Source organism: Atractosteus spatula, chromosome 4 (genome assembly GCF_055471065.1).
Source record: "Atractosteus spatula isolate fAtrSpa1 chromosome 4, fAtrSpa1.hap1, whole genome shotgun sequence".
Lineage (NCBI taxonomy): Eukaryota > Metazoa > Chordata > Actinopteri > Semionotiformes > Lepisosteidae > Atractosteus > Atractosteus spatula.
This window is the reverse complement of record NC_142709.1, coordinates 54,679,954-54,692,536: the sequence shown is the minus strand read 5'-3', so window position 1 is coordinate 54,692,536 and position 12,583 is coordinate 54,679,954. Positions and strand designations below refer to the sequence as shown.

The following is a 12,583-nucleotide window of genomic DNA, read 5'->3' as shown; positions in this document are numbered from 1 at the left end:
GACAGAGTCAAAGGGACTATTCTTTTTTCTCTAGTCGTTGGTGAATTTACCTGTACATACGCGCAATATCAGGAAGGCACTGGTAAGGGTTAAGATAACACAGGGAGAATGCGCAAATTCCGGATAGAACACATCCTATATTTGGAATCAAACCCAGGACCCAAGAGCTGTGAAGTAATACCACTAGTCACCAGGTGCTGCCCTTCACTTAGCCACTGGTATTTCAATTAAGAAGTGTTGCTGTGCAACTCATAAAATGTTTGTGTGAATAACATGAAAAACAGAAGGTGAATGTTTACGTGAATATGTACAGCACAACCCACATTCCACTACTGTTTGACTGAGCAAAGGAAGAGGTGCTTAAGCTCCACTTTAGCTAAAATAAGTACAGCGCCACCATGCTACAGCAACATTTAACCTGCCACATTGTGGCACACAGTCAAAACTTTAGTTATGTTTTTTATTATACCTCATATGATGATTTTGGGCAAGGATGATGATTTAACCAATTAGCTCCTAGCTACAACGCATCCCTTACGTGTCTTTATCTACAGTATATCCCAATAAAGAGCTCTTCAATTTTCTAACTGCTTTGTCCAATTCAGGGTGACAAAAAAGCTAGAGCCTATCCCAGCAAGCAGCAGGCTCAAGGGAACACTCCACATGGGACACCAGTCCTTTGCAGGGTACACACCAACACAAACACAAACATGCATACACTCACACCAGGGCCAATATCCAATGGAGAACATTCAAACTCCACACATATACTGCAGCATCTCAGGAACTGAACCCAGTGCCCCAGCATGCACTGTGAGGCAGCAATGGTAACCAGTGTGCCACTGTGCCGCCTTAATAAGATAAGATGCCGTATCACCTCTGCCAGGGTTTCTCATGAAAGAACAAGTTATGATAGTGATAATTGACAGCCTTTTCAAGTGCCTCTGCCCATTGTGAACCCAGTCTGTATACAAGAGGATAGTAGTTCAAGTAGCTAGCACATCCGAAGCTGAAATGTTGTGTTTCTTGTCTTTTCTTTTCAGCATGGAATAAACCTTTACTTGTTCCTTTATAAGAGATAGGCTGAATTGTTGTTCAGAGTACTGATCATATTGATGATATACTGATGATTGTGTGTTGCCAAAACCTATTGGCTAGTTAATTAGGGGTCTGATTTTGAACATGGAAGAGGTGTAGCATATGAAACAATTCAGCCTCTCAGAAAGCCTGCCTGGTCATGGTGTGTGAATTAGGTGACATACAGCATGTATGGCTCCATCCACTTAGAAACAGCCTTCACAGATAGTTTTAAAATCTGAGTTTAATAGCAATATTGGTTTATAGCGTTGTATACTGGCTTTCTTAATTGTAGCAGCACAATTAGTTGTTTCAATAATTATTTCTGACCCTATTTTGTATTAGGTTTGACTCCAAGTTTAAATTAGCTTTAAACATCAATACCTCTGCATAAATGTCTTGTGTAAAGATCCCTGGTTGTCTGTACATGCCTGCTTCTTGATATAGGCAAACACCTTTGGCAGATCCTGAAACAAAACTGTAATATCTTCAGATTAAATGTTATTCTAAATAAGGGGTGCCCATCCTGCTCCTTGAGACCTACACAGCTGCTGGTTTTTACTTCCATGATTCCTTAATTGAACCAACAAGTTGCTGGTTGAACCAACACGTTGCTGGTTACAGCCTTTGCGACTTTATTTTTCTACTCAGATGCTGAAGAATTTAAGATACTTAAGGAATGCAACAGTTAGTAGATGACTTCCTACATGTTTAGGACCTGAACATAATTAAAGAATTGAAATTAAACGTATTTTAGGTCTAATCTGCTAAAGGTTTGAGTGCTCAAAGGTGTGTAGGTTCCTGGGATCAGAATTGGTTTAGAGCAGGGGTGGGGAACGTCCGCCCCTATGGCCCGTGAAATCATTTGGTCTGGTCCTGCCAAGGCAACCGCAGGCGTAGAGCTTGGCGCGATATAATTTTCCTTGATATAATTTTAACAAAAGTTTGATAAATGTTCATGCTGTGCGCATGATACGCGCATGCGCACAAAATACTGCGCGATTGCGCGGGCGTGTTGCAGACCGGGCAGCTAACAGATTTGTTTAATGTGTCTGCTGTTTGGCAAGTGTTGTGTTCTTAAAATAAAGAGTTGTTTAATTTACCAATTAACTGTCTGGTTTCTTCAACTTTCACTCAGGAGAAAAAATCTGCCTTTAAACTTGAAAGAAATAATGATTTGACATTTATCGATATCGACAGATATGAACATTTTTATCGTGATAATGTTTTTGGCCATATCGCTCAGCCCTACACAGTCGGGACTCGAAATTCAATAAATCTAGGAGCTTTTTTCATAGCAACATAAATTTATAAGTGAATCATAATAATAACGTAAATTTTGAGGGACAAGCAAGGAATGTCCATTACGGGATAGACAGGACACATACGAGTACATGATGGGACAGACGCATGTTTCTCGTTGGCTGCCCGCGGCCCATCTGCCTGTATTGAGGTGACTCAGAGGACAGTCAGTGCCAGGCAGGCTGGGAGTGTACACGTTGCGAAAGTGTTAACACACAGTGTTTTACGAACTGCGGGATGAAGTCAAGCAGTTCATGGAGATGAAGGGAAAACCTGTCAGGGAACTCAATGATAGCAAGTGGCTGTTTGATCGACTGCGCTCCAGACTGACCGACGCAAACCTGGAAAAGCAGTTGCGAGTAGCTACATCATCAATACCAGCTAACATCACACGCCTCAACAAAGAGAAGCAGTCCCAGCCATCACATTAGGGGTGAGTTAATTAAATGTTTGACCAAATATAGCAGGCTAATTTTTAAATTGATAATTTTGTATGGCCCGTGAATGATGTTATAAATATCCAAATGGCCCTTGGCAGAAAAAAGGTTCCCCACCCCTGGTTTAGAGGAACATTATTATCAAAATCTAGACCTTCCTGCTTCCCTTTGGACTTTAAAGACTGGGACCCCCCATTCCTCATATAGAAAATAGAGCTACATTCTAATAATTCTTCCTTTCCTTCCTATTCATGTCCTTCTAAGCAAGACCCCACGTCCGCTGAATGAAAGTTACTCCATCCTCCATTTCAGGGATTTCTGCTCTTCACTATTTACTGGAAACTTCTCCCTGTGTCAATATTTAAAATGAGGTTAATCGACAACTCTGGAAATGCACAGGGATTCCTTGCCTTGGGACAGTCAGACACGGACATAATGGTGAGTTGCGCTTGGCACTTTCTTAACCTTTTTCCTGAGTACTCTGAGTAGGTACTAAGAGATGGGGCTTTCAAGACACCAGGTGGCTGACTGCTTGGGTGTCTGAAAAGTCCTGTTTGCCAGACCGAGCTGTGAGGAATGACAGTGGGGAAGTGCTGAGTGGTTGCTGTTTTCCTGTTTTACCATTGTTTGTTTTGGAAGGGTTCAGTTGCAAGGAATATTTAGTGTCAGTGCAATTCCAGCATACTGAATTCTGGGCTAACTAGTGAAGTGTGTTGTTCTAGTCTAGTTGATCCTATACTTCCTCTCATTTCATAGTTTCTGATCAAAAGTCAGAAATTGTCCAGTTAAAAATGCACCCAGAGGCTTTTTCTGTGGGGCTTGGAGCTTTGAATGTTAATGTGACCTTTAGCTAGTATCATTATTATTTAAAATTGGAAATTCTACCAGCTCTTGCAAAGGAACAAAGGTGTTTTTTTAGGGGGGCGGGGGGCACTTTTACTCATGTTGTCCTGCACTGTTTCCTTTTTTTATAGTTCAGCAGCATAGAATGGTCATATTTGAAACCACATTACAGAAATGATACACAAAAGTGGATCTTTTTTAGCAAAACAACTCACCAGGCTCAACAGTGCTTAATGCTGTCAGAATTGTGTTAGCTTCACTTCTGCATTAAGTTGTAACCTGTTTTACATCTTATCAAATCAATATTTTAGCAGTTTTAATTGTTTTGAGACAATCTGAAAAGTCTCTTAATGGTGTCACGCCTTTTCCACCCCCCGTGTAGAATATTAAAAGGGATTTCAAACAGTTCATAGTGTTAACATACTGGCAACATCCTACACAGGACATTTTCAGACTTTAAATTTGTTAGCAACATTCATCCACATACCCTCCGATTCTGGAGGCTGGTGCAGGGGCAGTAACTGAAGAAACTTACAGTATATACTGAACTCATTTTTTGTTCAACTCCATGTTGAATTTTGATGATGCTGAATGTTGCTGATGGCACCTCAGCATTAGTCCCTTCAGGAAAGTTTATTCTAAATTACTTTTATACAACCCTTGAGGGGAAACTAATCTACATTTGGAAGACATTATTTGGTCAAAATGTGTGTTCTGTTCACAGGGCACTAGCAGTATTAATAAATTGGGAGGTTACAAATTGGGAGAAGTTACACCTGGGAGATTTCAAATTAGTAAGACATTTGAGTTCTGTATACAGGCAGCAGTACAATGAGGGGAAAGGGAAGCTCAGAAAAACAACATAGTACAAAAAAGAGATTCAAGAAAATCACTAAAAACTAGAAAAAAGAGTGGTGACTGAGGGACTAGGCAGTGTGCCGCTAGCGGACACAGAAATGGATTGCTCCTCACAGTTGCAGAATTAGTGTTCCTCAGAATGGCATAATACCAGCGATCACAGGATCACCATGCTACCTTCCTTTGCAAGGAAACAGATGTCCAAGGCTTCTTCCTGTGAACTCTTTCCCAAGCTCTTTTTCTCTTTCTGTTGTTTGTTTTCCTAGCATCCTGCAAGTCTGGCTAAATTTAGCACTCTCTAACACACAATCTTGTTTTTTCTTCTACTTCTGCAGAAGAAAAGAAACATAAGGATGCTACCATCTTCCCTGTTCCTTGTCTTTCTCTCCCTGGTCTGCCTGAACACAGCCTTCAGTTCAGGTGAGTATACTGCAGGACATCAGGGTCACTACAGGAATCCTTTTACATTAAGCAAAGGATAGACTTTCAGGAATCCAAGTTCCTTTCTCATCTGTGAAAGAGATTCCTTCATTAAACTAGCTACTGCAGGAGAGTATCGCATGGGCATAGTGAATTATCCACCAGTTTCACTGATGAGGATGATTTTTTCAACTCAGTAGAGCAACGGAAGCACAAACTATCACCACCTTTTTAGAGAGTAATGGATGCCCCCTGATTAATTTCTCCACTACTGCTTGGAGATTCATGAGATCACATCAGTTCTGACCTATAAAAGCTAATCTTCATCTGCCCAGACAGTTGAAAAGTCAGTGGTATATCGGTTCAAAACCAATCTCCTCCTTTTTGGAAGTGCTGTGTCATGTTACAGAATACACGTGAAACACATTTGGTGGATGATACTCTTGACTTCCACTAGTATACTATCTATCCGTTACTGCATTAAACATTTATGTGTCCCTGTGTGTAATAACTGGCTCTTCTGTGCACATACAGTTTCTACCAGAGGCGTACCTTTCTGACTGATTGTGCTTGATAGTGTATGTTTTGCGTCTCCAGTGTTTTTGGACAGGACGAAGGCTGACAGGGTTCTGAAAATCCGGAAGACCAGGGCTAATTCCTTTCTGGAGGAAATTCGGCCAGGCAACCTGGAACGAGAGTGTTACGAGGAGTTGTGCTCCTTTGAGGAAGCAAAGGAGATCTACCAAACCAGGGAGAAAACGGTGGGACTCACACACGAGAGAGTGAAGGCGAATGTTGGGGTGGAATTCTAGAAATACGTGGTTACACCCCAGAAGTTTTTTTGAATTCCATGATAAAGTTATTTCCTTTTGTTTTGCATTCATTATTTTATATTTTATTATATTATTCTCTAGACAGCACAGTGGAAGCATTAGTGCCTTATAGCATTGGGGTTCTGGGTTCAATTCCAGACCTGGGGTGCTTTCTGCATGGAGTTTGTACTGTATGTTCTCATGGGGTTTCTCTGGGTGCTCTGGTTTCCTCCCAGAGTTCAAAGACATATAGCACTTGTACAGTAAGAAAATGTTGTGTCCTGCAAAGGACTGGTATCCTATTCAGCGGGTATCCATTTATTTGCCCATTGCTTGCCAGGATGGGCACTGGCTTCTTTGTGACCCTGGACTGGATAAAGCAGGCAGAAATCAATGAAGGCAGAAAGATCTTAGTGTCTTTCTGAAAAATGCTTGAAACTCAGAAATCAGTAGCAAATCTTTTGATTTTACTGCATTTCACTCAGATTTTTCTCTGTTTCTCTCTTCGATCTTCTCCACCTAGTTTAAGCATTCTACTGTTTAGTCATCTGGACAAAATAAAAAAATGCCATCTTAACAGTTGGAGAGTGTTTAATGTCTGTCTTAGCTCATCCCTGTTAAACATAAATGTAATGTGGCTGTTCTTTATAATGCAATTATGATGCTTCCCATCAGACACAATTTCTATACAAGGGGATGGGGAGTGTTGAGTAGCTCAGCCAGTAAAGGTGCTCACTCCAAGCCCCGGCTGACCTCTAGAATCCTGGTGCTGCCAGTTTGGTCCAGTTTGGGTTACGATAAGCTTGTGACATGCAGTCACGTCACAAGCTGATTGTAACTGGGAGTCCTCGAGTGATGGTGTGCAGAGGATGTCACCAGGTTAGGCTGGGTTTAGAAGTCCATGGCTCTCTCAAGTCTCTGCAAAACTGTGCCCCCTGAGGGCTTACAGCAGCACTGGCGAGAGCCACTTCACTATTCCAATCAGCACTAATCTGACACCAGGTGCTGTGGGGCTTACTGGGGTCAGACGACTAATGGCTCTGAAATGGGTCAAAGGCCAGAAGTGTTTGTCTTTTCTTCCTCAATCACTTTGTACAGTATGGGAGACATTGCAAAGAAACAAGATTTCAAAAACAATTGGCTATTTCACACCAGATGAGTATAAATGTCAAAATCCAAATGCTGCTAAAAAACTTGTATACAAAGGATAAACATTACAGCCACCACGATGATACTGATGATAATGTTTGTTCTAACCCTGTCTTTTTAAAAGCAAAAGCTGTCTTTGCTTTCCTGCAGATGGAGTTCTGGTTCCACTACAAAGGTGAGTAGCTGCTGCCTTCAGCAGTTAGAGACTCTTGGCACCACTGACATCTGCAGGAGCAGATTTCATGAGTACAGTACCAGTGCAGCCTCTAGCACCAAGCATGATCACATAAGTGGCGTGCAAACCCGCAGCCCAGGCTAAGGCTGTAGACATAAAAATTCTAATTGGGGAGCTGCATCAACATGCAGACTCTAAACAAACTACTAGAAGTTGATTCGATGCTGAAAAGAAACACAAAGTTTGGTATATGGAGCCATATTGTGGTAAATGAGTAAGATTCCAGTGCCAAAACACAGTGACACACTAAACAAGTCACAGAGATCAAACCTCCATTGCTGTAGGACTATTGTGATGTTAGCACTACGTCAATGCTCCACAAGAGGGCAGCATTGTGGCACTGTGCCTATCTGTGAGAACTTCATTGTGTAACACCGTCAACAGTAAACACTCTTTGGGGTAGATTTTCACATTAGGATAAAGCAGAAATCTCACTTTTTAGATTTTTAAGTGATTTTGATTCTTACGTGACTCTACACTCTAGTGCAGTAATCACATAAGAACAACAGTGGTATCAAAGTGTGTATTGTGAAAAAATGCTTTTTTATATTCTGTGTGCCCTCTTGAAAACAAGTTGAGCTTTTCTGGCTTTGATTTCTGGAAGCGGTCTTCTCAGGTCAAGAGAAATACAAGAAACACTGAAAAGCCCGCTGGAACCTGTAAAAAATAGTGTTGAAATTCATCTCTCTATAAACCACCAGCAGCAAAACGAGCAAGACCGAAAGATCTCCTTTCATTTTCAATTGTTCTTGTGTGTCTTTTTTGCCCAAAATGATATATATACTTTTTTCTGGCTTTTTCAGACCTAAATGTCTGCAAACAGAACCCTTGTCAAAATGGAGGGATCTGCACCAGTGAGCGCTACAGCTACCTGTGCCTCTGCCCCCCCCGCTATGAGGGGCAAAACTGTGAGACAGGTAAAAGATCGCCTGGCCGCCAGCTCGTGCCACTGACACATGGCGTGCAGACATGAGGTCTACTCTCCCAACACTGCCACAGAAGCATTTATCGGGACGCCTGAATGTTCAGCAGCTCACAAGGGTACGATAACACAAAACAGCTGTAGTCAAGATTACTGGTCACAGTAACCAGCCAGTTGTTTAATGAACAGCGCCCCCCATTCCCCATTCTGGAGGATGATGGGAAAAGCTGTGCAGCTGCAGATTCGGTATAGCCCAAGAGCCGCCACAATTCCTCTCCTTCATCATCAGGGGGCTTAACCTCCTTATCCCGTTACTTGGGATGTCTGCAGGACAATGCTGGAAAGTTACACTTCACATCATCCTAACCTAAGCAATGTATTTTGTAATCAGAACACACAGTCTTACACGTGCAAGTGCTCTCCCATCTCCACAGGAGTGAAATGTGTATTTGGAAACCGAACATATTAAATGTCACAGTCCAGAAGGTTTTAGAGCTCTTTAATTGAGGATCTACAAAAGCTCTTCCTGTTTGGAACCTCTTTTCAGTTTAAAGCTTAGTATTCTATTAATAAAACATTCTTGGCAGTGTCTGAGTCTTGAATTTTACTAGACAGTGCCTTGTTTATGGTACTGTCATTTTTACGGCAATAGTTTAAGATAGTGTGCTGGCTGTTTATTAGGCCTAACTGAAAGTACAAAGGGCTTGTGCTCCTGCAGGTTATTTACCCTGACCAGACTGGGTCTAATGGTAGTGGGATGACTGCTTCTCTTGATCACTTTTTTGTCTGCAGAAGTCTTCGAGTGTCAGTATAAGAACGGGGGCTGCCAGCAGTACTGCATAAACAGGTTCCGCACGGTTAGTGTGCAGTGCAGCTGTGCTCAGGGGTACAAGCTGGAGGAAGATGGGAAGAGGTGTGCAGAAGCAGGTACTGTGGAGCACAAGAGCTGCCATCACGCTATTCCTGTATCAACACTGTGTCCTCTTTACAGTTTCTCTTTCTTTATCCTGAAGAGTCTCTCTCCTTAAACCTGTATCTCTATTTTTCTGATTTCTGACCATTCTCTCAGAGAAACAGTGAGATCTTACAGTCAAGTCAGTGAGCAACACACCACCCCTTTCTTTCAGTGCAAACTCTGACCATGGAGTTTGCAGCATGGCCAGATATGGATGGCTGTGTCAGAACAGTCTGACAGTCTTACAGGAGCCCCCAGACAGCTGGCTATTCCAATGCGGTGCTCAATAAAATTATTCCAAATGTAATACTTTTTGAAGAGGTTTTGAAGAGAGGAGATTGGTGTCTGTGATCTACAAGACTGTCTTTCTCCTCAGTTCCATTCCCCTGCGGGAAAAACAAGGATGTCAGCTACACTCGTTCTCTCCTCAATGAGTCGGACATCTTTGATCTAAACAACACAGCTTCGACCAGCTCTCCCTGGCTCAATGACACACGCTTGCAGGGTAACGTCACAGACAGCCCAGAGGGGAGCGTCCTGGAGGCCAACGAAGATACCCGCATCGTGGGAGGCATGCTCCAGCAACAGGGGCAAAGCCCTTGGCAGGTGAGTCTTCATCGCTGTGAGAGGGCATTGGGTAAGCAAATACAAAATGGACTTCAGGGTTAACAGCATCAAGCATCTGTAACAAAAAGATTGAAAAAGACTTGCTCCGTTTTATATTTCAAAAGAAGAAAAGGGACACTGAGGTTCTGGTGAACAGCTGCTGCTTCTTCAGCTATGATTTGTAATCTGAATGGAAGGTTTTAATCTACTAAACACAGATTTGGAAAAGTTCTCCTCATAACCATAACTATGGTGATGTAGTTTGATTTTACTGGTCTTCTGTTTTCCTGCTGGCTAGGTCTTGATTCACAGGAAAGATGGCTATGGGTTCTGTGGGGGATCATTGATCACTGAGCGATGGGTCCTCAGTGCTGCTCACTGTTTCCAGGAAAAACCTGACTACGTCACTATTGGTGAGTGACCAATCACAGAGGAGAGCACAAGAGGTCAGGGTTCAGGGACCTGCCGCCTGCAGGGACCCAAGGACATGCACTGTGGAACTCTTTCAGAAAGTCGAGCCTCAGGATTTACTCTAGTTTTCATCAGTCAGTAATTAAAGCTGTACAGCAACACATTTCTGATAACCCTGTGGAACATCTGTGACATTTAACCCACAGATGTGTCCATAGAAGTTCCTGCCCCCATGAGGTAAAAAGCATGGGTAAGGGTGTTGAACACCAACATGTTGATGACCCACAATTATTTGTATAGCACCTTTAATCCTAGAGGGTTAAAGCACCGTACGTGCAGGAGGACACCCCTTTCGTTCACTATCAACATCCACCTGGGTGACGGCTGCCAGTCATTATAAACTAGCATCCCTGCAATGTGGCAGATTAGATCAATGAGAGTTTAGATCACCATAAACAAAGGAGATTTAGTTAAATTTAGCCTTATAAACAGTGCCATGGGATCTTCAAATATACAAGACCTAGGTTTAACATCCCATTTAAAGGATGGCAAGTCCTATGCCACTGCTCACTGGTCCAGCAATACCATTTGTGGCAGCCATCTTGGTTTCCTTGTGAAAGCCCCTTATCCTAATTCCAGCCAGCCCAGGGCTGCTTAGCTTCTGAGCTCGGATGGGATCACATTTTAAGGAGGAAATGCTGCTGTGACTTCAATCATCAACCCATCTCTGTAACTCTTTAAGGACGCCTTGAAGTATTATATCGCTCTGCCAACATAGTGGTGAGAACTAAACTATGGTTTTGCCTATGCTACACCATCATATGCCATCATTGTTACCACTGCAGTGCTAATTAAAACTAGACAATTCTCATCTTGATTTTGAAGGCTTTTCAGTTATAAAGCTCAACACACACCTCAGCAAAGTTGAGAGAATGGCTGTGCTGTTGCCTTTTTGCTTTAATTTGATTCATCGATTCAATTCTTGCACGCAGGGGACTTTGACAAGTACCTTCGGGACCAGGATGAGCAGAAGATCAGGATAGGAGAAGTGGTGATACATCCTCACTTCCACGACGCCACCTTCGACAGCGACATTGCGCTGGTCTACCTGGCCGAGCCAGTGATTCTGGGGCCTTTTGTGGCGCCCATCTGCCTCCCCAATAGCAACCTGGCAAAGCTCTTGGTGCAGGAGGGAGCAATAGGCCTCGTGACCGGCTGGGGGGCCACCAAGTACCTAGGTCTGTCCTCCCGCTTCCTGCGCAAGGTGGCTTTACCGGTGGTGGACCAGCAGAAGTGCATGAGCTCCACCACGCAAGTGGTCACTGACAACATGTTCTGCGCAGGCTACCCGGACGGGGTCAAGGACTCCTGCAAAGGGGACAGCGGCAGCCCTTTTGCCGCCCTCTACCGGAACACCTGGTACCTGACGGGCGTGGTCAGCTGGGGGGAGGAGTGCGCTGCCAAGGGCAAATATGGCTTCTACACCCGTTTGGCCAACTTCCTCCCCTGGATCCAAGACACCGTGGCCAAAAGAAACCGAACAAGGGTCTGATGCAGTGGAGAAAACCACTTACCGTCCCCTTCAACTACAGACCCCCCCCCCGACGTTGCGGCCTTAAATGCATTTCCACATACACATACTGTATGATGGCATCAAAGCCGGGATTCTGAGGTGCCCATGGAGGTATCTGTGGCCTATTTGACCTCTTCCAGTCGAAGTGGTTCCCAAGGCACAGTGTGGAGCCATCTTGCCATGCTGCCAAATTCTCTGCCAATCCAGTGGAAGGTGGGCTTCTTGTACAGTTCCTTCCAGGTTCAATCATTCCTTCACAAGATGCCACCAGCCTTGCTACCCCCATGACTGTCAATACTAAGACCCATGAGATGCACAAAATACTCTTCTAATTTGTCAAGACTACACTGTAATACGGAGTATGATTTAAAACTAACTTGTGTTCAAGCATTGTATGTTCCAAAATACCCAGAACAGTATTAATGTGTGTTGTCCAATTGATCATAGTTGTATCATCGATTTTTAAAATAAAGGTAATCCGCAGTCAGGACTGATCATTCTGTTATAGACCTTTGTTTTGTGTGTATATATTGTAGTTAAAGATGAGCTGTCTGACATTTTACCATCCAGAACCTGTCATAGACAGCAATACAAATATTTTTTTTCCACTTCAAGTTTGGCAATAGAAATCCAGCATCTTATGCTCAAACCCTGACACTGGATAGCTGGAGAAAGGCTTGTGATAACATGCCATTTGTAAACTTTTTTCCCTATATTAAAAATAAATGGCGAGTACTATCAGTGCATGTCTTTTCAGAATTTAGATTAAAATAACAAATGCATTTACATTTTTATAAATCCATCCGTTTTCTAATAACATCTTCTAATTCAGGGTCACGGGGCAGATGGAGCCTATCTTGGCAAGCAATGGGCTCAAGACAGGGTACATCCTGGACATGACATTAGTCCTTCGCTGAGCAGATATACAGTAGACACACATAGACTAACAACTCGGCCAATTTTCCCAGAAGACCTTTCCAGCC

General features: G+C 43.1%; 1 protein-coding gene across 3 annotated transcripts; it reads left to right on the top strand.

Annotated features, from left to right (window-relative positions):
• The first annotated feature begins 2,628 nt into the window (after positions 1 to 2,628).
• LOC148836607 (coagulation factor IX) lies at positions 2,629 to 12,095 on the top strand. 3 transcript variants are annotated; one of them, XM_088912746.1, is made up of 10 exons: positions 2,629 to 2,812; positions 3,129 to 3,254; positions 4,853 to 4,937; positions 5,535 to 5,698; positions 7,049 to 7,073; positions 7,937 to 8,050; positions 8,848 to 8,982; positions 9,387 to 9,616; positions 9,915 to 10,029; positions 11,020 to 12,095. In XM_088912746.1, the coding sequence occupies exons 2-10, from the start codon at positions 3,183 to 3,185 to the stop codon at positions 11,577 to 11,579; spliced, it is 1,500 nt and encodes a 499-aa protein (XP_088768872.1). In that variant the 5' UTR covers positions 2,629 to 2,812; positions 3,129 to 3,182; the 3' UTR covers positions 11,580 to 12,095. The 3 variants fall into 3 exon arrangements, with proteins under 3 accessions (XP_088768872.1, XP_088768873.1, XP_088768871.1); XM_088912747.1 differs by having other exon boundaries at positions 3,085 to 3,254; XM_088912745.1 differs by having other exon boundaries at positions 3,081 to 3,254.
• The last annotated feature ends 488 nt before the right edge of the window (positions 12,096 to 12,583 follow it).